We start from the raw sequence: 24,084 nt of genomic DNA on the forward strand, positions 1-24,084 counted from the left end.
CCGATTGACTGCCAACTCATAGGAGGGGGTGACAATGAAACTCTCAAACCCCAACCATTATTATAACTATGGGAGATGACAAGGAAGTTTTCAGATAGACACAGTTTCAGAAAACACAATGGAAAGGATCGACAGTACATGCATAAAAAGAACAAGTAATATAAAGTGCTCTTCAGACAGCGAAGATCCCCTAGCCTGATCTCCCACTCCTCTCCAGAGAGGCCAACCTGTAGCCACAAAGAACTCCCTGTCCTCTGCGTCACCTCCCCTTCATGAATCTCTCACTCAATGCATCTGGCAGACTGCCCTGTCCTCCAGGCTGGAAGAAACTAAAATAAACTGTAACATAATCCATGGTATGATCTACCTGGAAAAAAAAAATGTGTTTACAGAAAGGAGAAGTCTGCAAGGATTCTACTAAAACAAACCAAAAAAAATAAGTTTACTAAGACTACGTGAGGATGTTCCCAGCCTTCTATAGGTGAGCAGGTGCCACAACCAGCTGAGCCAGGTACAGCCACACGACACACCTGGGTCCAGCTGACCAGCTTGGCCCAACCACCATGGCTGTGATGCCCACCCAGCTAACTCCCTTTGCTTCTGATTATACTTTGAATTTGCCAGGAAAGTCTCCTAGACAGGATATAAAAGCAATGGCTATCCAACATCAGTATCTTCATCCTGTTTATTAGCTGTATAAGTCAAAGGAAATGGATAAAATGGCATTCCATCTGGTTGGCATCCATCTCTAAGCCCTGCCAAATATAAGTTCACCAACAAAAAATTATATTACTTAGCAAAGCTAAGGACAGTACCCAGAACAGTTGTGACTGCACAAAAGTATTGCTGCTGGCAACACCCTGCCCAAAAGGCTTGCCAGCCCCAAAATGTCATTGATATCTCTTTGTATTAGTCTGTTTTCACACTGCTGATAAAGACATACCCAGGACTGGGAAGACAAAGAGGCTGAATTGGACTTACAGCTCCACATGGCTGGGGAGGCCTCATAATCATGGCAGGAGGCGAAAGGCACTTCTTACATGGTGGCAGCAAGAGAAAAATGAGGAAGAAGTGGAAACCCCTGATAAACCCATCAGATCTCGTGAGACTTATTCACTATCATGATAATAGCATAGGAAAGACCGACCCCCATGATTCAATTACCTCCCCCTGGGTCCCTCACATAACACATGGGAATTCTGGGAAATACAATTCAAGTTGAGATTTGGTGGGGACACAGACAAACCATGTCACTCTTCCATTTAAACTTAACAGTATTTTAACAATGCATGGAGTCTTTGGACAGGAACTCAAAGCAAGAGGGGCAGGAAGAGGCAGGCACCTGCATCAGGCCCACCCATGAGGGGAGGGTATGTGGGGAAGCCCCCCGATGCCAATGCTGACGTGGAAGTCCAGCCTGGCTGGCAAAGCTAGTACCAAGGTTGGCAAAACCCCTTGTCCCCATGCAGATGGAGTTGGTAAGGGGGGCCAGGTGGAGGACAGGACACTAAAGTAATGTCACATCACAGCAGGTGGACAGGGAACAGTGGATGACTACCTAGTGTAGCCCACACTGGAAGCCCATACTGGCAGACAGGTGGGCAAGGGATGGACAACGACCCTTGGAAGTGGATCCTAGTCACTAAGCCAAGGTTCAGACTACACCTCAATCCCTTGAAGGATGACAAGCCCCTGTGTGTCTATAAGCCCCAGATTTTGTGGTGAGCAATTAGCGTGTCCCTCCCCAACCATCCTCCACCAAATGAACCATGGAGGACACAAATCCAGCGTGCCTTTCCCAGGCTGAAAGCCCTTTATGTATACCTCATTCCCTACAGAATGGAACCCTGCCATCATCTTATCATTCTCCCTCGACTTCCTACCTCCCTCCCCCTTTTAGGAAACCTTCCCCTCATCCTTACCCTCCTGTCCCCAACCCCTGAGCACACACACATGCTGGGCTAGATGTCTGCCTTGAACTACCTCTGTGCCACCTCTATACTACCTATGCATACCTAACATGATAACTGCAGTGTGTGTGTATCTGTGTGTGTGTGTGTGTGTGTGTGTGTGTGTGTGTTCTAGCTACATTTGAGTTCTCTGAAGACAAGAACAAGTTTTATTCATCTGTGTAAGGGCAGGTATAGTGGCTTACACCCATAATCCCAGCACTTTGGGAGGCTGAGGTGGGAGGATCGCTTGAAGCCTGGAGTTCGAGATTAGCCTGGGCAGCATAGTGAGACCCCACCTCTACAAAAAAAATTTTTTAATTAACTGGGCACAGTGACACATAACTCAAGTCCCAGCTACTCAGGAGGCTGAGGTGGGAGGATTGCTTGAGTCTAGGAGTTTAAGGCTACAGTGAGCTCTTACGTAGAATGGAGAAGAAACCGTTGCCTTGAACCAAGTGGACTAGCAAACTCTTCCCTGGAGCTAGTGGGTCTCTGAATCCAGAGGGTCCCCAACAAGGCCAGCCTGAAATGCCGTCACCTTGGGGCAGAGTCCTGGGGGAGCCTTTGAAGAAGTAGCACATATGGGAATATTTTATCAAAGGTACACCTGTGGCAATGTAAAGAGGTAAAAACTGTATCTGGGTCTGGGACTTAGGACAACTACATGAGAGAGAAAACGTGTACTTCTGAAAGTAAATAAACTAACCAGAAATTCAGAAGGAAAAACCACAGAGACTTGGGTCAGGCTCAATGATCAATTTCTAGTTAATTTAACAGGTTCTACACTCTGACATGGAGAAAGCAAAGCGTGAGCTGTGGGCACCTGGGCCTTTGAGCTTTAAGCAAAACCTGCAGCCTATAAACATGGTTAATGAAACAAATTTACCAAGTTAGGTGGAAATGTTTATTGCAAAGTTAAACATATTGGGATAAAAATAACCTTTTATGTTTATTCTTTTAAAACATCTTTGACTACCATGACTTGCTCACTCAGATATTAAAGTCCTCCCAAAGACATGAGACAGGATTCCTAAACTGCCTGGAATGTTTAAACGCTGACCAACAACTCCACTGGCACTAAACGAATTCAGATGTCTAGCCTCCGTACTGTACCACATTTACTGATTCTGAAGGATGAGTAAAGTAGCAAGCATGCCATCTTGGAAAGAGCATGGACTTTGGTGCCAATCAGTTTTGCCTTGGGCACGTAAATCTAATCTCGAGTCTACGTCTCATCTGCAAGTGAGGGAGGGAAAAGGATTATTATTAGGATAATTCCTAAAATTCCATAACAAGATAAATACAACACATCCTGCACAAGCATCTAAATGGCCCCTCCACATGCAACTAATGCACACGGGGGGTGTTCATAGGAAGTGTGCCTCAGGGCAAGTCTCTGCTGTGGTTTCAGAGAGTTCACCTTCTCCTTCCCACTTTCCCACTGAAAATAGTTTCAAATTCTAGTTTTACAAATTTAAAATCATTTACAAAACCAGAAAAGATTCAGCTAGCTCAGTTTTCAACAAAGAAGAGAAGGAGGAAAAAAGAGTCACATCAATAAGTGGTAGACCCCTGGATTCATTAATATGAAAGAATAAGTCAAAAAAGAATAATGCCTATGGTCAGGTCAAGAAGGGAAGGAGGCCGGTGGTGTATACCTGTAATACCAGCACTTTGGGAGGCCAAGGCAGGAGGATCACTTGAGGCCAGGAGTTTGAGACCAGCCTGGGCAACAGGGTGAAACCCCATCTCTACAAAAAATACAAAAATTAGCTGGGTGTGGTGGCACATGCCTGTAATCCCAGCTACGTGGGAGACTGAGGCAGGAGGATTGCTTGACCCCAGGAGGTCAAGGCTGCAGTGAGCCAAGATTGCCCCACTGCACTAAGTGACAGGGCAAGACCTTGTCTCAAAAAGAGAGAGAGAAGAGCGTAGGTTTTCTACCTACGTTTAAAAGTAAAGTTACAGCACTATATGGATCATGTGTAAGAGGCAACCCTTTGAACTACAAGGGCATCTAACGAGAAGGATTAGAGGGTATTCAGAGATGCCTCAGTCTTTGTAGAGACAAGAAACTGCAGGCTAAGAATGCTAAATAACACAATGCATACACACACAAAAGCTGGCTTGGCCTTAGAAATAGTAAGATGCCTAATCATCATGGGAGACACAAAATTCCCACATGAGCAAAAATTTAGAACAAGTCCCTAAAGGAGTAAATGCTCAGACAAACCATACCATACACAGCATACTTACACCCTAGAAAATCTTGCTTCTTCCTAAAGACCCTCAGCTTATCCCAGGTAGTTCTGTTACAGTCTCACCAATGCACCACAGTGTAGTAGTTTCTCATTCTGAGGTATTACCTGGAGTTCTTTGTCTCACGACAAAGAGAATTAAGGAGTGTGGACACAAAGGGTGAGGTCGGAAGCAAAAGTTTAATAAGCGAAAGAAGAAAGCTCTCTGCCGCAGACAGAGGGCCCAGAAGAGGGTTGCCATTTTTACAGTTGAATGCAAAGCCTTCTATAAGAAACTGATGAGGGCCGGGTGTGTCTCATTTGCATAAGGTGTGAATCTCTGGTAGCTCCATGCCATTCTCCTAATGCACATGCAGGCCCTTAGCTTGAGTTACTCCATATTGCTTTGTTCCCCTTACTGCACATGTATGAGGGGATGGAAATTTCCATTGTGGGTATGTCTGGGCAAGTCACCTGTGTAGCTTTTCTTATCTGTGTGGCTGTGGGCATGTCTTAGGCAAGCCGCCCTGTGCAAGTTCCCTTATCTGTGCCTGCAGGTTGTTCTTTTGTTTGAAAGAACTCAACCAAGGACCCATCCTAAATGCGTGCCTGACCAGTTTCTTCCTTTCCCCCCTCACAGTTCCTATGGGATAGATTCCTTCTTTTTTTTTTTTTTTTTTTTTTTTTTTTTTTTGAGACGGAGTCTTGCTCTGTCGCCGGGGCTGGAGTGCAGTGGCCGGATCTCAGCTCACTGCAAGCTCCGCCTCCCGGGTTCACGCCATTCTCCCGCCTCAGCCTCCCGAGTAGCTGGGACTACAGACGCCCGCCACCTCGCCCGGCTAGTTTTTTGTATTTTTTTAGTAGAGACGGGGTTTCACAGTGTTCGCCAGGATGGTCTCGATCTCCTGACCTCGTGATCCGCCCGCCTCGGCCTCCCAAAGTGCTGGGATTACAGGCTTGAGCCACCGCGCCCGGCCGATAGATTCCTTCTTTATATTCCCTCGGAGTCTTGGAATTCTTAGAAAATTCCGACTAAGAAAGATCACAGACAGAGCCCAGGAACCCATGTATTTAAGAGCTGCCCAGAAGATCCTGATGGTGATCACTGTTTTCAGAATCAGTGCTGTAAACCATGGACATTTTGCACCCCTTAAGAATGCCTTAGGTCCTTAGGACATTTTGAGACTCATCTACCATTTGATCATTTCCATCCACCTGGCTCCTTCTGAAGGATAAATTGGGATAAATTAATTTTAACATTTTCACTTATTCTTCAGTTGAATAAAAAATGTTTTGAAATACACACACATTGTGGAATGGCTCAATCGAGCTAACTACCATATGTATTATCTCACACACATCATTTATTTGTGGTGAGAACACTTAAAATCTACTTTCTAAGTAATTTTATTTTTAAGAGGCAGGGTCTCACTATGTTGCCCAGGCTGGAGTGCAGTGGCTATTCACAGGTGCGATCATAGCACACTATAGCCTTGAACTCCTGGGCCCGAATGATCTTCCTGCTTCAGCTTCCCAAATAGCTGGGATTATAGGCATGCACCACTATACCCAAGTAGCAATTCTCAAGAATGCAACACATTATTATTTTACCTATCATCACCATGTTGTACAATAGATCACTTGAACTTATTCTTCCTGTCTAACTGAAATTTTATACCCTTTGAGGAACATTTCCCCACCCACCTTCCAAACCGCAGTTCCTGGTAACCATCACTGTACTCTCTGCTTCTATGAGATCAACTTTTTAAGACTCCACTTCCTAGTGAGATCATATGGCATTTGTCTACCTGTGTCCAGTTTATTTCACTTAGCATAACGTCCCCCAGGTTCATCCATGTTGTACTAAAGAGCAGGATTTTCTTCTTTGTAAGGCTAAGTAGTATTCCACTATTTATATATTACATTTCCTTCATTTACCTGTTGATGGACACTAACATTGATTCTATATCCTGGCTATTGTGAAAGCTCTAAGTTTTTTTTTTTTCTTTTTTTTTTCTTTTTTACCTTCTTCAAGAAAGTCTCACTCTGTCACCCAGGCTTCAGTGCAGTGATGCAATCTCGGCTCACTGCAACCTCCACCTCCTGGGTTCAAGCAATTCTCCTGCCTCAGCCTCCCAAGTAGCTGGGACTACAGGCACCCGCCACCATGCCCAGCTAATTTTTGTTTTTTTAGTAGAGATGGGTTTCCACTATGTTGGCCAGGCTGGTCTTGATCTCCTGACCTCATGATTCACCCGCCTCAGCCCAAAGTTCTGGGATTACAGGCATAAGCCACTGTACCTGGCCGCTCTAAGTTTTTAAATATGAAAATACTATGCTTGTTTAAAAAATATAAATGTAAAAATTAAAAAATAAAAGTCTTCTCCACCCTCCCCAGTAAGCCAGGTGATTGAGAGAGTCACGGTCAACATAACCTCTGTCTTTATTTTAATGACTGCCATTTCAGAACTACATAGATAGGAAGATAAAGTATTTTTACGTTTTAAATTTAATGGGACATGAGGTCATAATACACACTACTCTACCACTTGTTCTTTTCACTCAGTATGATGAATACTTTTCAATGTGACCTCATTTTCTATAATACTTGCATATAATTCCATAGCCTGCGTATACCATAATTAAATCTATTCCTCTACTGCTTCATATTTAGGAATCTTTCTATCTTTAAGTGCCACTGAGAAAGGCCACTGCTTAAACCACTTATTTGTCAATTAATACTAAAACAAGAACGGCTGTGGACTGGCAGCTAGATAAAAAGCAGAACTTCGGGCAGATAGGTAGGAACATCAGGCAGGCAGGAACTAGTTTCTGTCGATAGCAATCATTACCAGACAGCCTCTGCCTGACCACTACGAGGGACAGGGGACTCATCAACTCCAGCAGTGATCAAAATTGATTTACACAACTCTCATTAATAAGGAACTCTACTTTATGATGAGTTGAAACCTACCTTCCTAAAGTTTCCATCCATTGGGCTTAATTCTGCTAAGGACACAGAATAATTATTCTCCTCAAACTGCCAATAATTGCTATCATATCTGCTGTGGTTTGAATATGTCCCTCAGAAGTTCATGCATTGGAAACTTAATCTCTGATGCAACAGTGTATGAGGGCAGAATGGATTAATGTCATTACTGTAAAATCCAGGTTAGTTATCTTGAAAATAAGTTGCTATAAAGCAAGTCTGGCCCCTGGTGCCTCTTTGTCTCACACACTCACTTCCACCTTCTAATTTCCACCCTAGGATGCCCCTTGTCAAAATGCTGGCACCATGCTCTTGAACTTCCCAGTCTCTAGAACTTTGAACCCAATAAACATCTATCGTTTATAATTTACCCAGGCCATGGCATTGTGCTATAGCAGCAAGAAAAGACTAAGACAATATTATATTGAAGGCTTTCTCTAGCTTAACATCCCCACTTCCTCCAACAATGTCTCCTCATAAGAAATAGGCCACACTTGAATGCTCACTTTCCTTCGGCTACACCTCAGTTTGCCAGTGTCCCTCCTAAAAGCTAACACCCAGATTTAAGCCACTGACCACCTGGGTGAGTGGTGACTTGACCAGCACAGAGTGGACCACTGTGGCCACCTGCCTGCCACAGTATCTCTGAGTCATTTCGCCACATTGGACAAGCCCAACAGGGCAACTGCAGAGATGAGATAACCCATGCATTTAGCTCGATATAATAATACAGGAAGCACTCAATTTTAAAAGGCATATTTATAGCTTTTATAGCTATATTAGTACTATAACCAGAAGTTGAAGGTAGAAATACTCCCATATGATAGAACAAATAAGGGTACCTGTGGCCCATACCTTTTCAGGAGTTATGAGTATTTTCCTTTACATTGGAAGAGACAGAAAGAAGTTATATCTTTTACATGTCCAACCAGTTGGAAAATAAGTAAACATTGTGGCTCAGCATCTGTTTTAGAAAACAACTAATTCTTTTTTTTAATTCCCACAGATGAAGCACTCAAGTGGCTAAGAATACACCCAAACTAACAACCTCTCAGTCCACTGACAAGAACTAATGTTTACCTGATAAAAAGTCATTCCTTTGCGAGGTTCTTTCATACTTCCTGGGTACACTAAACTTATTTGCATTTCAGATTAGATTTCCACCCTCCCATTTCACAATAGTCAAAAATGTTTTTCTTTCCATCTGTCATCTATTTCTCACTTATTGCCTTCTTCTGCCTCATCTTTTCTGCCCTAAAGTAACAGAAGTTACTTTATCATCCCCTTGTTATCCTCCAAGTTAAGTCTCTTCTTTCTCTTCCAGCTACTAACTAAAAACCAAACTTTCCTTCCAAACACCACCCACGCCCTCCTCACCACCCAGGCATCCTATCTATTCATTAAGAGAGTCCCAAGAACACATTTAAGTCCAAGACATTTCAGTGGAGTCTGACAATTGTCCAACTTAGACCATCAGAAATAAAGTCCTACAAGACAGAAAATGTCTATTTCTGACATTCAGTGCTGTAACAATGAAGCCTTTTCTCTACTGGCTTCAAAAATGTGATGGGGCTGACAATGGGAAATAACAGGAAACAAAAACGCCTATCTGTTGCCTAAAGAGTGCACTGAAACCTTTCCCACGCTTCCCCAACCTCATTTCACATTCATAACAACCCCTTCATGTAGGTATGATTAGCTCATTTTGCAGATAAGGAATCAGGCTCCAAAAGTTTAAATAGCTTGCCCAAGGTCACACACCTAATAAATACTGGCTCCGGGCCTAGATCCCAGCTCTTCCTAGTCCTATGCCAGTGTTTTTCCCATTACCATAGCAAGGTGAGCTCACAGGACACACCTCAGGAGGAAATCCAAACATCGGTTACACAACCTGGATCTGAAGTTTTGTCTACTTTTATTCAGCCGGTACGCTATAATTTCTCAGAAGCAGATTTTTGCATGGATTCTTGTGGCTTAGACAAGATATGCTTAGAATGATTCTGTAATAAGGAGAGACTGAATCCGGTACCTGAGAGGCAGAATAGCATTTCCAAGCTTGGAACTTAATGAGAGGCCACCTTGGTGAGCAATGGTAAATGCATGAAGACTTTCATTTGGGTATGGCTCTGATGTTTGATGTTATGGGGAGATAAAAATATTTCCCTTATTAAAAAACTATTCATTCATGAAAATTACCTGTGAGGAGCCTAAAGAGTCAAGAGGAACCAAAAATCCTTTACATATGAAGAGTATTGCTCAGGTATTTTGTAGAAACCCTCGATTGAGATTTGTCTGATGTTTTTCTCAGAGACAGGGGTTAAGGGTTATAGGTTTTTGCAAGGAAGACCACAGATGTAAAGTGCTGTTTTCACCACATCATATTAAGGGTAACGCACTATCCACAGAGCTACTACTGTTGATGCTCACTTTGATCACTCAGCAGAGGTAGTGTCTGACAGGTTTCTCCACTGGAAAGTTGTTCTCCCCACTCCCCTTTCCACACTGTACTCTGGAGGGAAGTCACTATGCACAGCTGACATTTAAGGAGTGGAGAGTTACATTCCACCGTCTTAAGGGTGAGTGTCTACATAATTATGTGCAATTCTTCTGCAGGGAGATTTGTCCATTTTCTCTATTTATTTGCCTATTCAATCATTTATTTATATCGGTATGAACCCACAGATGTTTATTTTATACTTTGAGTTACAACCCAAAATTTCTATAACCTATAGATTACAGATTTATAGATCTATAATCTAACTTTTTTTTTTTTTTTTTTGAGCCAGGATCTGGCTCTGAAACCCACACTGGAATCAGCAGTGGCCCAATCATGGCTTCACTGGAACCTCTGCCTCCTGGGCTCAAGGGATCCTCCCACCATGGCCTCCTGAATAGCTGGGACCATAGGCATATGCCACCATGCCCGGCTAATTTTTACATGTTTTGTCGAGATGGGGTTTTGCCATGATGCCCAGGCTAGTCTCAAACTCCTGGGCACAAGTGATCTGCCTGTCTTGGCCTCCGAAAGTGCTAGGATTACAGGCGTGAGCCACTGTGCCAGCCTAGACTTCTCTATCTAGTCTATACTTCTATAATTGAATGCTTCTTTATTTTGTTGCTCAGACTGGTACAGCTTTGGCCACTGACAGCAGCTTCAGTTGGCTCCTATGTCCATTTGGCATACTCTTATGACTTTTGGTTTTTCTGTTGGAATTCTTCCACACACTCTACCATACAAAATGTTCCAGGTTCATCTTGTATATATTCTGGCCCAGTGCTAGAATCAGGCATTTCTCCAAAAAGCCTGGATCCTTTTACTGGAAAATGGTGTTAGAAACCAAGATCCAGGCTTAAGTGTACTCGTTGCTAATGGTGTGTCACCTTTTGTAGACCTCTCAGTTGACACGGAAAGAAATTGCGTGTGTGTGTGTGTGTGTGTGTGTGTGTATGCATGCGCACAAATCCTTGAATATACACCGATCTATAAATATGTTTATATGTAACCATCTGTACCTATATTAAACTAAACATGAGTTCATACTGATACACTGATCACTTCATGCACAACCAAACTGTCAGAAAGTAAGAAGATTCCTCAGATGCCAGAAATGCAAGAAAAAGCAAAAATCAGAGAGACAAGCATGCCTGGAGCTGGTATTTTTCCCTGGGGTATATACCCATCCAGGTGGCCTAGAGTTTGGGCAAAGGAGACAAAGCAGGCTGAGAAGGGAGAGGTGGCAGGAAGAAATGAAGGTTGTGCATAAAATTAAGATTTATCCCGAAGCCAGGAACCCCTCCTAAATTCTGAAGGGAGACACCTCACAGGGATGAGGTCCTCCCCACAGAGGGAAACAGCAAATGTGTTCTTATTTGGGCTTTGTCTCTGGGTAGAGGGACAAAAAGTGCAAAGACTCCCCTGAGAATGAGAGTTTGAGGGCGTAAATTCACATGCCCTGTGTGGTCAACAAAAATCCAAAGCAGCAAATGCATTTTAAGGGAGCCTGGACTGGGAATACCTCAGGTGCAGAAGCCTAAATTCTATCAAAAGGATTCCACTTTAAATCTGGTCTCAAAATATTTCCACAGATAATGCACAACAGAACATAAGCACCCAATCAAAAATCACCAAAGACCCTTGGAAATGTAAGAAGCCAGTCACAAAGATCACATACTGTATGATTCTATTTATATTAAATGTCCAGGAGAGGCAAACTGAGTGAGAGAGAGTAGATTAGTGATTTCCAGGGTTAAGGAAGAAGGGGGGATAGGGAGGTAGAATATGGGAGGAAAGGAGGACTACTAATGATCCAAGATTCTTTTAGATGGGATGAGAATGTTCTAAAATTCAATACCATTGTCACAATCTTGTGAATATACTAAAAAAACAGTGAACTGGACCAGGTGCAGTGGCTTACACCTGTAATCCCAGCAATTTGGGAGGCTGAGGCAGGTGGATCACCTGAGGTCAGGAGTTTGAGACCAGCCTGGCCAACATGGTGAAACCCCATCTCAACTAAAAATACAAAAATTAACCAGGCATGATGGCGCATGTCTGTAATCCCAGCTACTCAGGAGGCTGAGGCAGGAGAATCACTTGAACCCAGGAGGTGGAGGTTGCAGTGAGCTGAGAGAGCACCATTGCACTCCAGCCTGGGCAACAAGAGCGAAACTCCATCCATCTAAAAAAGAAAAAAAAAAAAGTGAACTGTACACTTCACATAGGGGAATTATAAGGTAAGGTAATGAGATCCCAGAATAGAAAGAAGACATTAATGGAAAAACTGGTGAAATTCAAGTCTGAAGTTTATTTAATGGTTATATACTAATGTTGGTTTCGTAGTTTTGACAAATATACCACAGTCATGTAAGATGTTAACACTGGGGTAACCAGTGTGAGATGTATGTGAAACCTCTCCATACTATCTTTACAATTTTTTTTTTAAAGAGATGGGAGTCTCACTATGTTGCTTAGGCTGGTCTCAAACTCCTGAGCTCAAGGGATCCTCCTGCCTCAACCTCCCATGTAGCTGGGCTTACAAGGACGTGCCTCCCATGAAAGGAAAATAAATTTCAGGACCCCAAAATCACTAAACCAAAGGGAAGTCAAGCTGGGAACTGCAATAGGTAAACTTTCCTCCCATTTTATTCCTAAATAAGATAACTACAAAGATAAAAAAGCTACAAACCACCCTCACCATCTGCCCACAAGGAAATTCCTTGTGGACAAAGGACAAGCAGAACTCAAAGCCATCTCTCTGCCCATGTGACACAAATGCATATCCAATGGCTTCCTCTGCCCTATGGTTTCACTAACCCAGACTAAGCAAAAGTGACTGTTCCTCTACACTCCTCTCACATGTAAATTGTGTATTCAGTGAAAGGCTAATCAGAAACTCAAATGAATGCAACATTTGTCTCTTATCTACCTATGACCTGGAATCCCCGTCCCCTGCTTCAAGTTGTCCCACCTTTTAGGACAGAACCAATGTACATCTTACACAAATTGATTGATGTCTCCTGCCTCCCTAAAATGTATAAAACTAAGTTGTACCCCGACCACTTTGGGCACATGTCGTCAGGGCCCCCGAGGCTGCGTCACAGGTGCGTCCTTAACCTTGGCAAAATCAACTTTCTAAATTGATTGAGACCTGTCTCAGATATTTTGGGTTCATACTCTACACCCGGCTATCTCTATAACTTCTCTTTAAATCTAAAAATATTACAAAATTAAAAGTTTATTTTTAAAAAATCACCTCTCTGGTCACAGTGGCTCACGCCTGTAGTCCCAGCACTTTGGGAGTCTGAAGCGGGTGGAACAATTGAAGTCAGGAGTTTGAGACCAGCCTGGTCAACACGGTGAAACCCCATTTCTACTAAAAATACAAAAAAAATTAGCCAGGCATGGTGGCAGGTGCCTGTAGTCCCAGCTACTTGGGAGGCTGAGGCAGGAGAATCGCTTGAACCTGGGAGGCAGAGGTTGCAGTGAGCAGAGATCACACCACTGTACTCCATCCTGGGCAACACAGTGAGACTCTGTCTCAAAAAACAACAAAAAAAAAAAAAAAAAAAGAGAGAGAGAGAGAAAGAAAAGAAAAGATCACCTCAGAATGTGTTCCATCTTATACGAAGCAAATGGCAATCTTTTAAATCCTGCAAGTCACTTTTTGAAATGCCCATGAGACCCTTGGCACTTTCACTTGAGGTAAAGAAGGTTCATTGCAAAATAACAGAACAAAGGTGCTTTCTAAAGACCATCAAGTTCAAGATCCTCTTCAGGAAATGAGATGCATTAGTGGCCCACCCTATCTATGGTTGCCTAACTAGCATTTTCCAGTCTTCACTGATGGTCACTCTACCATCCTGTGACTTTTCTTAGTCAATTCATTGACATTTAAGTTCATTTCCTTTTGTTTAGCAATTTTCAGCCTAGTTGTTCTTGTAACCATTTTTCTTGCTCTTTTCTAACTTCTCCAGTTCTTCTAGAAACTTTGCAGCAGGGAACCAAATCTAGACACATATTACTCTAACAAACATTTGAAGGTTGCCAAGTATACAAGAGGTTTTTCAGCTCTCATAAAAGTCATAAGCAGTCAATTTCTAAATTGTTTTATAGCCCACTAGCTTCCTCAGGATTCTCTCTGCAATTGCAACCAGCTAAGATAAACAGCCATAATTCATCATTCATTGTTAATGTTAAATCAAGTTTATCCTAAAGTTGCCTCCTTACATATTTTAATTTCGACCTAAATGTTCTTCTGTACATCATAAACTTTAACAAGTGGAGGTGTAAACAGACCATACCTACATACTAGTGTCAATCACCGAGTTTTGGCCAATCAAATGTATCCAAAAGTTTGAATCTTCTTCAAACAAGGCAAACGCCATCCTGTAATCAATCCAGCTGTTTCCGTACCTTACTTCCATTTCCCGTACTTCACTTTCCTTTTTCTGTCCATAAATCTTCCACCACGTGGCCGTGCTGGAGTCTCACAGCCTACTCCGGCTTGGGAGGCTGCTTGATTCAGGAATCATCCATTGCTCAACTAACTCCTTTAAATTTAATTTGGCTAAAGTTTTTATTTTATCATTATGATGAAACAGAGCTCCACTGTCTATTTTGATGAAATTATTGTTTTAATATACAGCCTCACTTTGCCCTTCTTTTAAACTAACAAAACTGGTAATGAGATGAATATATTTTCTAAAGACACTCTAAATACATCTGTAGACAGAAAAAAACCCGTGTACATCAACTTAAGTTTTGCACCATAGTAAAACTAAATATGAAACCAGGTAAACTTTAACTCAACAAGAATGAAAGTACCAAAAAAAACCAAAAACAAAAACAAAAAAACATAGTCTTTTATTTCCTTTTTGTAAACTCTTTCCCAGTCTGCATACATGAATAAGAAGAAAACCTTCTTTTTGTCCTTCCTTCCACAATTTATATAAAGTGACTTTCTGAATTTAATTCTGTATATATGTTGATTTCCCTCCTTTTTGTTAAATAACGTGCAGGGCCCGGCACGGTGGCTCATGACTGTAATCCCAGCACTTTGGGAGGCTGAAGCAGGCAGATCACGAGGTCAGTAGTTTGAGACCAGCCTGGCCAACATGGTGATACCCTGTCTCTACTAAAAATACAAAAATTAGCCAGGTGTGGTGGCAGGCACCTATAATCCCAGCTACTTGGGAGGCTGAGGCAGGAGAATCTCTTGAAACCAAAGGGCGGAGGTTGCAGTGAGCCAAGATCATGCCACTTCACTCCAGCCTGGGCAACAGGGTGAGACTCTGTCTCAAAATACATAAAATAATAAAATAATGTGCAGGTAAGTTAACATTTATTGTTTGGAGACAATAGGCAATTATCTTTTACTAGAATGCAGAAAGGAGGCTATAAACACCTCAGCATTCCTAACGGACAAAAAATAGAAGCTCTTTGCAACATCTTTCTGCCAGAGTATAGTTCACATGTTCCTAAGGCATCCTGGCCTTACTTTAGGTGAGGTGAAAGAAGACAGAAGATTCCAGAGCCCCAAAGGTCAACTCAGTTCACCCAACATGTGGTGAATTGCACACATTTCGTTTAGAGAAATAAGAAAGCAAATTATACAGGTACAATCTTTTTAGCTAAGTCTACTAAAATTGGAAGAAAAAAAGCCTTGGTTTGTCATCTTTACCTTCAAAATGTGTTTTTTACAAGCTAAAACTAACCCTTTTGCACTAAGGTCGAAGGTCTTGAAATTCCACAGCCAAACTGGTTTTAAAGAGCACTGTTTCCAGGAGATGGGGATATTAAGAATTCTGGAGAAGTCTACTGCCACCAGGCCAGTAGGAGGCAGAGTCATTTTTATCCCTAAGGCATAAGAGATAAGAGAATAGTTAATGTCCTTATGCCCATCCCAAGTCACTTCTCTCCATTTAAGGGGACACTGGAAACAAACCCCAAGTCTTCTGCCTCCCCCAGCTCATTGCTCTTCCACTCACAGGTCTCATTGCAAGTAGCACTCCAGGGTGTCCATATTCCTGGGAATGTGAGCAGAGAAGGTAGTGCCACCATGAAAGGACTCCTCTCCAACCCTCTCACTGCCCCAACACCACCATTTGCAGCATTTGCTAAAGGAGAAAGTGTAGGGTGACCAATCCCCCACCAGGTTATTTAAGGGTGTACGTCCGCTGCTTGAACATTGAAGGCTGGGCAGTCAGCCAAGGTCATGGTGCCCAGCCAAGGAGCAGGTGTCCCTGAGAACCCAAACATCCAGAGAGTATCTGTGAACCTATCCCAAAAAAAAAAAAAAAAAAAACACACTTGCATTACTCAAACACAGGAGGCAAAGAGCCAGAAAATCATCTCAAAAGCAATTTAGACACAAGAGGTGATGAGGATCTCTAGAGCTGTCCTGCAGCCACCCAGGAGTGTCCCATATATAAGTCCTACTAAATTCATCTACTTGCCAAGTTGGACTTGTCTGAGTCATTCTTTGGTCTCTCAGCTCCTTCCCGGTTTGTGGGGGAGTTATAATTCCAGATTTTTCTCATAACACAAAACCATGACTGGAAGAACAGAAACAAAGCTTTCAGAAAAGGCAGAAAGGAAGTTCAAAAGTCACCAGAGCTCTATATATACAGACATGAATCAATCCCTAAGAGACACTGTTAAGTTGAAAGGAAGAAAAGAAGAAAAGAAAGAAGGGAGGGAAGGAGGGAGGGAGGGAACCATAGGCTATCACTTATGTCAGAAAATGAGACAAAAAGATTCTGGGCATATGTAGACACAGACTATCTCTGAAACCATGCAACTGAACCATGGAAATCTGGCCAGCTGGAAACAGGGGAAACAGAGGTAAAAGAGACGGACCTTTCCTTATATCCCATTTTCTGCTTGTGACTTCGATAGTAAGTGCCTGTACTACCTAATCGGAAAAGTGATTTTTTTTTTTCTTTTTTTTGAGATGGAGTCTCACACTGTCGTCCAGGCTGGAGTGCAGTGGCGTGATCTCAGCTCACTGCAACCTCCGCGTCCTGGGTTCAAGCAATTCTCCTGCCTCAGCCTCCCAAGTAGCTGGGATTACAGGCATGTACCACCACGCCCGGCTAATTTTTGTATTTTTAGTAGAGATGGGATTTCACCATGTTGGCCAGGCTGGTCTCGAACTCCTGACCTCAAGTGATCCACCTGCCTTGGCCCCTCCAAGTGCTAGGATTACAGGCATGAGCCACCCTGCCTGGCCTGAAAAGTGATTTTTGTAAACTGCATCTGTATAAAATAAAAGCTTTTAAAAAATCAATAAAAAATAAAAATTTAAAAGAATGTAATAGATAAATAAAATGAAAACAGAGAGCAAAAAAGAATACCGGGGCAGGGGGTAGGGGAGTCTTAGGAACAAAGAAGTTTAACTGTGACACTCACAGTTAAACCACTTCATGAAATTTCATGAAATGACTTTTGAGTTTAGTAACTTCCTGTAAGTCTTAGCAACCTTTTGCTGTGTACCTTTGCTGACTTATCTGTTTCAAGTCAGCCACAGAATGATGAATGAGACAAAGTTAAAAAAGAAATAAATAAATAACAGAATATTTTAAAATGTTAACTCCTTGTTTGAAATAAGAGTTTAGGGCAACTTGAACACAAACTTTTCAAAGGTACCCTTGCTCTTCTCCAAATTACATTAGAACCTGAGTTCCCTGTTTTGTTTTGTTTTTGTTTTTGTTTTTTGGTAAATAAACCTGAGAATGGAATATATATAATAAAATGGTAGTTTGCTGGAAATCCCCAGCAATATCAGCCCAGAAACCTTCATTAAACCCTTTAAGGTGATTGTGGACTTTCAAACCCATCTCTCAAATTAATCAGTTTTACTAATGCATAAAAGATTAACCACTGATAACTTTAAACAATTAACACAGAGCTCCACTAATAAAAGGAAGTTGATAAATGATTCATCAAGGGCTTTTTTTCTTTTCTTTTCTTTTCTTTTTTTTTTTGATAACTAAAAATCACAATGCAAATAGGTTAATGAATTAATCTTTTTGCAGATAGTTACATTTCTCAAGCTTTATTAAAAGAAATAGTTATCTTTTAATAAAGCACATTTTTAACCAGTACAAACTCTTTGGAGTTACTTTTCCCACTGATGACTCTCTATCTTTGTGTTTGCATGGCAAAACTACTAGAAATTGTTATTAATGAGACTGCAATAAGTTATCCCTTTATCTTGTTTACTAAAAGAGCTGACTTAAAATAGAAAGCTGGCCGGGCGCGGTGGCTCAAGCCTGTAATCCCAGCACTTTGGGAGGCCGAGACGGGCGGATCACGAGGTCAGGGGATCGAGACCATCCTGGCTAACCCGGTGAAACCCGGTCTCTACTAAAAAATACAAAAAACTAGCCGGGCGAGGTGGCCGGCGCCTGTAGTCCCAGCTACTCGGGAGGCTGAGGCAGGAGAATGGCATAAACCCGGGAGGCGGAGCTTGCAGTGAGCTGAGATCTGGCCACTGCACTCCAGCCTGGGTGACAGAGCGAGACTCCGTCTCAAAAAAAATAAATAAATAAAATAAAATAAAATAGAAAGCCTTTGAAAAGCACACAGTCACTGTTACTAAGTGACACAGACTGAATTCTTTATACAAGTCACTGGTACAAAAGATATTTCCGGATTTTATCTCTTTAGATATAATCTTTTAATGAAATTTTCCTTTATAAATGTAATTCCTGGCTGGGTATGGTAGCTTCCGCCTGTAATCCCAGCACTTTGGGAGGCTAAGGTAGGAGGATCACTTAAGCCCAGGAGTTCAAGACCAGCCTGGGCAACACAGCAAGACCCTGTCTCAATAAAAAATAAAAATAAAACAAATAAATGTAATTCCAAGGCCAAGCTACAGAATACTTAAGAGTATTTGACTATATGGCATCTTTTGTATGTATGACTTGACTTTAGACTGCTAAGGGAAATTTCTACATGTTCACAGAAATCTGAAACGACTGGGCCAAAAAAAAAATGATACTAATAGCTGCATTTATAACTGGAGGTGATGAGTATATGAACTGCACACAATGAAAATGGGAATGGAGTATGCCATCTTTAAATAATCCAAGATAAACATTTCACTATCAGCAACTGAGCCATGAATTAATTTTCAAATTAGAAATTAGGCCCATTTAATCTGATATTCAGGTTCCAAATAATAAACAGGCCTAATTCAGTTGGTGAAAAGAACTGGCTCCCAATTTTATCTTAATTAAGTCATTCATTCCAATCCAAAAATGTAAATAAAATTCCATTTCAATTCAACAAACATGTATTTAGCTCCTACTTTGTCCTAAGCATACAAAGATGATGAAGATTTATCGTGGGTGGTGTTAAATAAAATTAATAAGGAGCGATTGCTTTGGACCGAGCTCCTGCACTAGGCCCCACAGACCAGACCAAACCAGAATGGAGTCACTGGCACTAGGAGCTATATAAACAAACAACTTTACAATGGACCCGTTTTCAAAAAAACAAAAACAAAAAAAAACAGGAGCTTCACAGCAACCAACAGAAAAGGGGCCCAGGCTACCTGAGCCAGTATAAGGAAGTCCCATCTTTTTAAACCTTATAAGGAAAGTAACTTTGCTTCTTATTCTTTGCTTCTGCTTTCTTCAGCCTTTTCTACCTGTAAAGTCCACCTCTTCAGCTCAGCTCAGCCTTGCCATTTTACAGATGGGATGCTGCCAGATTCATAAATCACTAATAAAAGACAATCCAATGTTTAAATTCAATTTGTTGATATTTTCTTTTTGGATAATGATCCCTGCCCACAAAGAATGTGACTCTCTTCTCTTCCTCCTAGAATATTCTGATGGTCTCATCTGGCCCCTCTCCCCTCTAATTTCCCTCCTGCTTCTAAAGCAGCTGCTCCCAGGAAGTTCTTCCCGAGCACTGTCTCAGGAGAGGCCCAGAGATGCCGAGGCCCCGTGTCCTCTGGCAATGGTGTGTGCGTTGAGCACGTGTATTTCAAGGCTTACAGGCAAACAGCAGTTTACCAAGTGTCTACATGTCTGTCTCATAGAAGGCACAGATAATTCACTAATCTCTGTATCTCCATTTAGCCCACTAGCACACAGTGCTCAATAAGTAACTATGGAAAGAAGCCTCTCAGTCAGGCAGGACAGAGAGACCAAAAAACATCGACGACATAAAGTGAAAGGCAGAGCAATGTAATATGGATAGAATGCTATGGAGAAACAGAGAGGAAGAAGGAGTCCATTTGGCCCTGGTGGGGAGAGAGAACTGGGTTGCAGAGGGAAAACAGGAGGAAAGGATTTTAGGGCCCAGCCTGAAAACAGGAATTGAGGACCAGGACGAGGAATAAACCTCCAAGGAGAAGGAAGTGTGTGTGTGCAGAGGCTGGAGGGTGTGAAAGACACACCGTGTTTGACAGATAGGAAGTAGACAGTCCACTGTGGTGGAAGCACAGCACACAGGGAAAATGGTGCTGGGATGCAGTGCAGCAACCAGAAGCACGGCCTCCAGTGACAGACCTGAGTTCAAGTCCTGCCTCTGCCCCTGCCCAGCTACAAGCAAGTAACATAAGCCCTGGGGACTGCTTCCTAACTTGAAATTTGGGGAACAGGCTGAGTGTGGTGACTCATGACTATAATCCCCGCATTCTGGGAGGTTGAGGCGAGAGGATCATTTCAGGCCAGGAGTTTAAAACCAGCCTGGGCAACATGGCAAGACCACATCTCTACAAACAATACAAAAAAATTAGCCAGGTGGGGTGGTGTGCACCTTTAGTCCCAGCTACTTGGGAAGCTGAGGCAGGAGGATTGCTTGAGCTCAAGAGTTTGAGACTGCAGGGTGCCATGATCAAGCCAGTGTACTCTAGCCTAGGCAACAGAGTGAGAGCCCATCTCAGAAAGAAAAGAGAGAAAAGGAAGGAGGAAAGAAGAAAAAAAAGAAAGAAAAAATTTGGGGAAAGAAGGAAGAAATTTGGGGAATAACTTTTAGTACTGTATTAACTGAGAGAATGCATGCAGAGCAGTGCTGAGAGCATAAGCATTCAATGTATAGAGTTGTCAGTGTCCTTAAGCCAGACAGGTAAACTGAGGCCAAGTTGTGAAGAACCATCTCTCGTTCCATGACAGGAAGGCTAAAGCTCCAGGACACACTAGGCCTCTGCTTCAAATGCCAGGGAATATATGGCCATACCTGTGATCTCTCTGTCCTCCCTTCAATTTTTGTCATATCTAGCCACCAGACTGTGACACCAGCCAGCAGTTTCCAGTAGGCCAGCCCACCTTCTGGACTTATCCGGAATCCTCCACCATGGAGATGGCCCATCCTCACACAGGCTCTGAGGGACAGTCCCCAACTCCACCAGCCCTGTCCTCTGCAACTGTGTGGACCTGGGGGTTTATACCTCACCATCTTACCCCCATCCACATTCAATGCCCTCAGGCTGCTTCCAAAAGGCCCCCCCACCTGCCACCAGCAAGCTCTTCAGAACCACAAAGGAACTTTCCACCACATGAATGTACAGCTCCAGGAAGGACTGCAAAGTTCAGAGTCAGTCACTGGACACCGCCTCATCAGGGTTCTGAGACCCTAAGGGGCCACCCTACCTGCCTAGACCCCTCCCACACCTCCCAACCCTCGCTCACATTTTGCAAGTGCCACTTCTCAACTTGCATCCATGTGCTGCCCCTGACTTCCTTCTCTCCCTCCTCTGTGACTCATATTCCCACTCCCTTCCTTTCTACTGCTGACCTTCACAAAGCCCGCCCTCTGTTCTCATTTTACCACCACGACAGCAAAGCCAAGGTCAGAAGCAGCAGGTCAGGGCTTTTCCAGACCCCCCATTGCTGCTTTGCACTGTTTTCTTTTTCTCTTTTTCCTTTTTTTTTTTTTTTTTTGAGATGGAGTCTTGCTCTGTCACCCAGGCTGGAGTACAGTGGCACAATCTTGGCTCACTGCAACTTCCCCATCCTGGGTTCAAGTAATTCTCCTGCCTCAGCCCCCCGAGTAGCTGTGGCTGCATTCATGCGCCACCACACCTGGCTAATTTCTGTATTTTTAGTAAAGATGGGGTTTCACCATGTTGGCCAGGCTGGTCTCAAACTCCTGACCTCAGGTGATCTGGCCCCCTCGGCCTCCCAAAGTGCTGGGATTACAGGCGTGAGCCACCAAGCTATTTTCCTTCCACTATCCTCATAGGAAACCTTTCCTCCCTCCGAACTCCCTCACACTCCTAATGTTGTGTGAGAAGATGCAGGCAGAGGTGCAGGCTGAGTGCATGACAGACAGCAGGCCAGGTCACACCCTCTCTGCTCCCTCTTCCTGCTTTCAGAATCTACCCACCTCTGGTGACTCCTCCATATTCCTGGAAACCTTAGGGACCTCATAGTCTTCTCCACCGCAACTCCCCAAATTCACCTGGGTACCATCAATGTCAAGAAGGACAATCCATCAAATACAAATACCCCATTTCCCCTGTTTGCTACACTGAACAGACTTTCATCCCGACCCTCAGGTGCACACCCCGATTTTCACCATCACCCAGAAAGACTTCACTAGAAATCCTTCACTCGCATATCCCAGCCCTCCAGCTCTCTGACTTCCTCTGTACCTGCCCCTCCACGAACCACCATCTCAAGAAGTTTTCCTCTTCACTCTTATCACCACCAACCATTTGTCAGCATCTTTTAACATCCGAGCTTCTTAACTTCCCAACAACCTTCTCTGAAAACTTCTGTTTCACTTTTGCTCCTGAAAGGAGCTGCTGAAAGAAAAAAAGCACATATTTGTGCATATTCATTGGTCTAAAAATGTATAATTGTCAGTAAGTTGATTATATTCAGCGGCTCATTCAACTGACCTTGTCAGGGCTTTCTCAATTTCCCTTAAATACTTCTTTTTTTTTTTTTTTTTTTTTTGAGACGGAGTCTCGCTCTGTCGCCCAGGCTGGAGTGCAGCGGCCGGATCTCAGCTCACTGCAAGCTCCGCCTCCCTGATTCACGCCATTCTCCTGCCTCAGCCTCCTGAGTAGCTGGGACTACAGGCGCCCACCACCTCGCCGGGCTAGTTTTTTGTATTTTTTAGTAGAGACGGGGTTTCACAGTGTTAGCCAGGATGGTCTCGATCTCCTGACCTCGTGATCCGCCCGTCTCGGCCTCCCAAAGTGCTGGGATTACAGGCTTGAGCCACCGCGCCCGGCCTTAAATACTTCTCTAACCCTGCACTCATCCGCAAAACCCCTGCTTCCTCCTCCATCTCTACCTCCTTCAGTGAGGACCTTCCATACCCCTTCACAAAATGAAAATCTTTTCACAACTTAAACCCTGCAATATCCTCCCTTGACTATAGTAATGGCTCTCAAACTTTAGTTGGCATAAGAATCACTTGGGAAGTGCCCTCACACCCTGATACTCAAATTCAGCAGGATAGGGCGGGATCCCAGAAACACCCATGGCAGAAGATTCTGATGACAACCCATGCACCATATTTGAGGAGATCCGATTATCAGGCCAAATCCAGCCCACTGCCTGTTTCTGTGTGGCCTACATGCTACAGACGCATTTTACATTTTAAAGGGCTAAAAAAAATCTAAGGAAGAACATTTCAAGACTTGTGAAAATTACATGAAATTTAGATGTCAGGATCCATAAATAAAGTTGCATGGGAACTCAGGCCTTGACTACAAAGAGACTTTAAATTAGTTTGGAATTAAGCTTACAAACCCAGCAAGATAACTAACAATATAAGGTAACATTTACCAAGCATTAAATGTAAACAGTAAATTCTACATGAGTCCAGCATGTCCTGTGGGCATCCCTTCTCTATTCTACCACGGCACCATCTACAAACCTGTACAGCGCCTACACAGGTCTGTGACCATATACAGCCTATACACTTACATTGGCCTTTTGTTTCCTCTAGAGTATATAAGCCCTTGTAGGATGGGGACATTGATTTTTTTTCATCCTTGTATTTCTACCACATGGCCAGGTACCTGGCACTAATAGCATTAAATAAATATTTAATTGATTTAACAATGACTGGAATGTGAGCTGAGCTTTTAATGAAGGACAAGACTTAGATAAGAAGAGAACTGAAGGCTGGGCTTTGCAAGCATGGCCAAGGGAAGCAACCAGGACTGACAGCTCCAGATAGGTAAAGAAACTTTGTAGTCGGCCGGGTGCAGTGGCTCACGCCTGTAATACCAGCACTTTGGGAGGCCGAGGTGGGTGGATCACAAGGTCAGGAGTTCGAGACCAGCCTGACCAACATGGTGAAACCCCATCTCCAATAAAAATACAAAAATTAGCCAGGCATGGTGGCGTGCTCCAGTAATCCCAGCTACTCCGGAGGCTGAGGCAGGAGAACTGCGTGACCCTGGGAAGTAGAGCTTGCAGTGAGCCCAAG

The 24,084-nt window shown here is 43.1% G+C and overlaps 1 protein-coding gene across 2 annotated transcripts in view; it reads right to left on the reverse strand.

The window, feature by feature from the left end:
* Positions 1–24,084, reverse strand: part of MBOAT1 (membrane bound O-acyltransferase domain containing 1) — a 108,485-nt gene that overhangs the window by 80,184 nt on the left and 4,217 nt on the right. Inside the window, exon 1 of one of the 2 annotated variants that reach the window (XM_033216353.1) lies at positions 22,349–22,368. The exons of the other annotated variant lie outside the window; for it this stretch is intronic. Within the exon in view, the coding sequence (XP_033072244.1) occupies positions 22,349–22,351 (3 nt within the window). The 5' untranslated portion in view covers positions 22,352–22,368. Of the gene's footprint in view, positions 1–22,348; positions 22,369–24,084 lie in introns of those variants that run through there. 2 annotated transcript variants of the gene reach the window in all.

Source organism: Trachypithecus francoisi, unplaced genomic scaffold (genome assembly GCF_009764315.1).
Source record: "Trachypithecus francoisi isolate TF-2019V2 unplaced genomic scaffold, Tfra_2.0 Lachesis_group10, whole genome shotgun sequence".
In the NCBI taxonomy this organism is placed as follows: Eukaryota; Metazoa; Chordata; class Mammalia; order Primates; family Cercopithecidae; genus Trachypithecus; species Trachypithecus francoisi.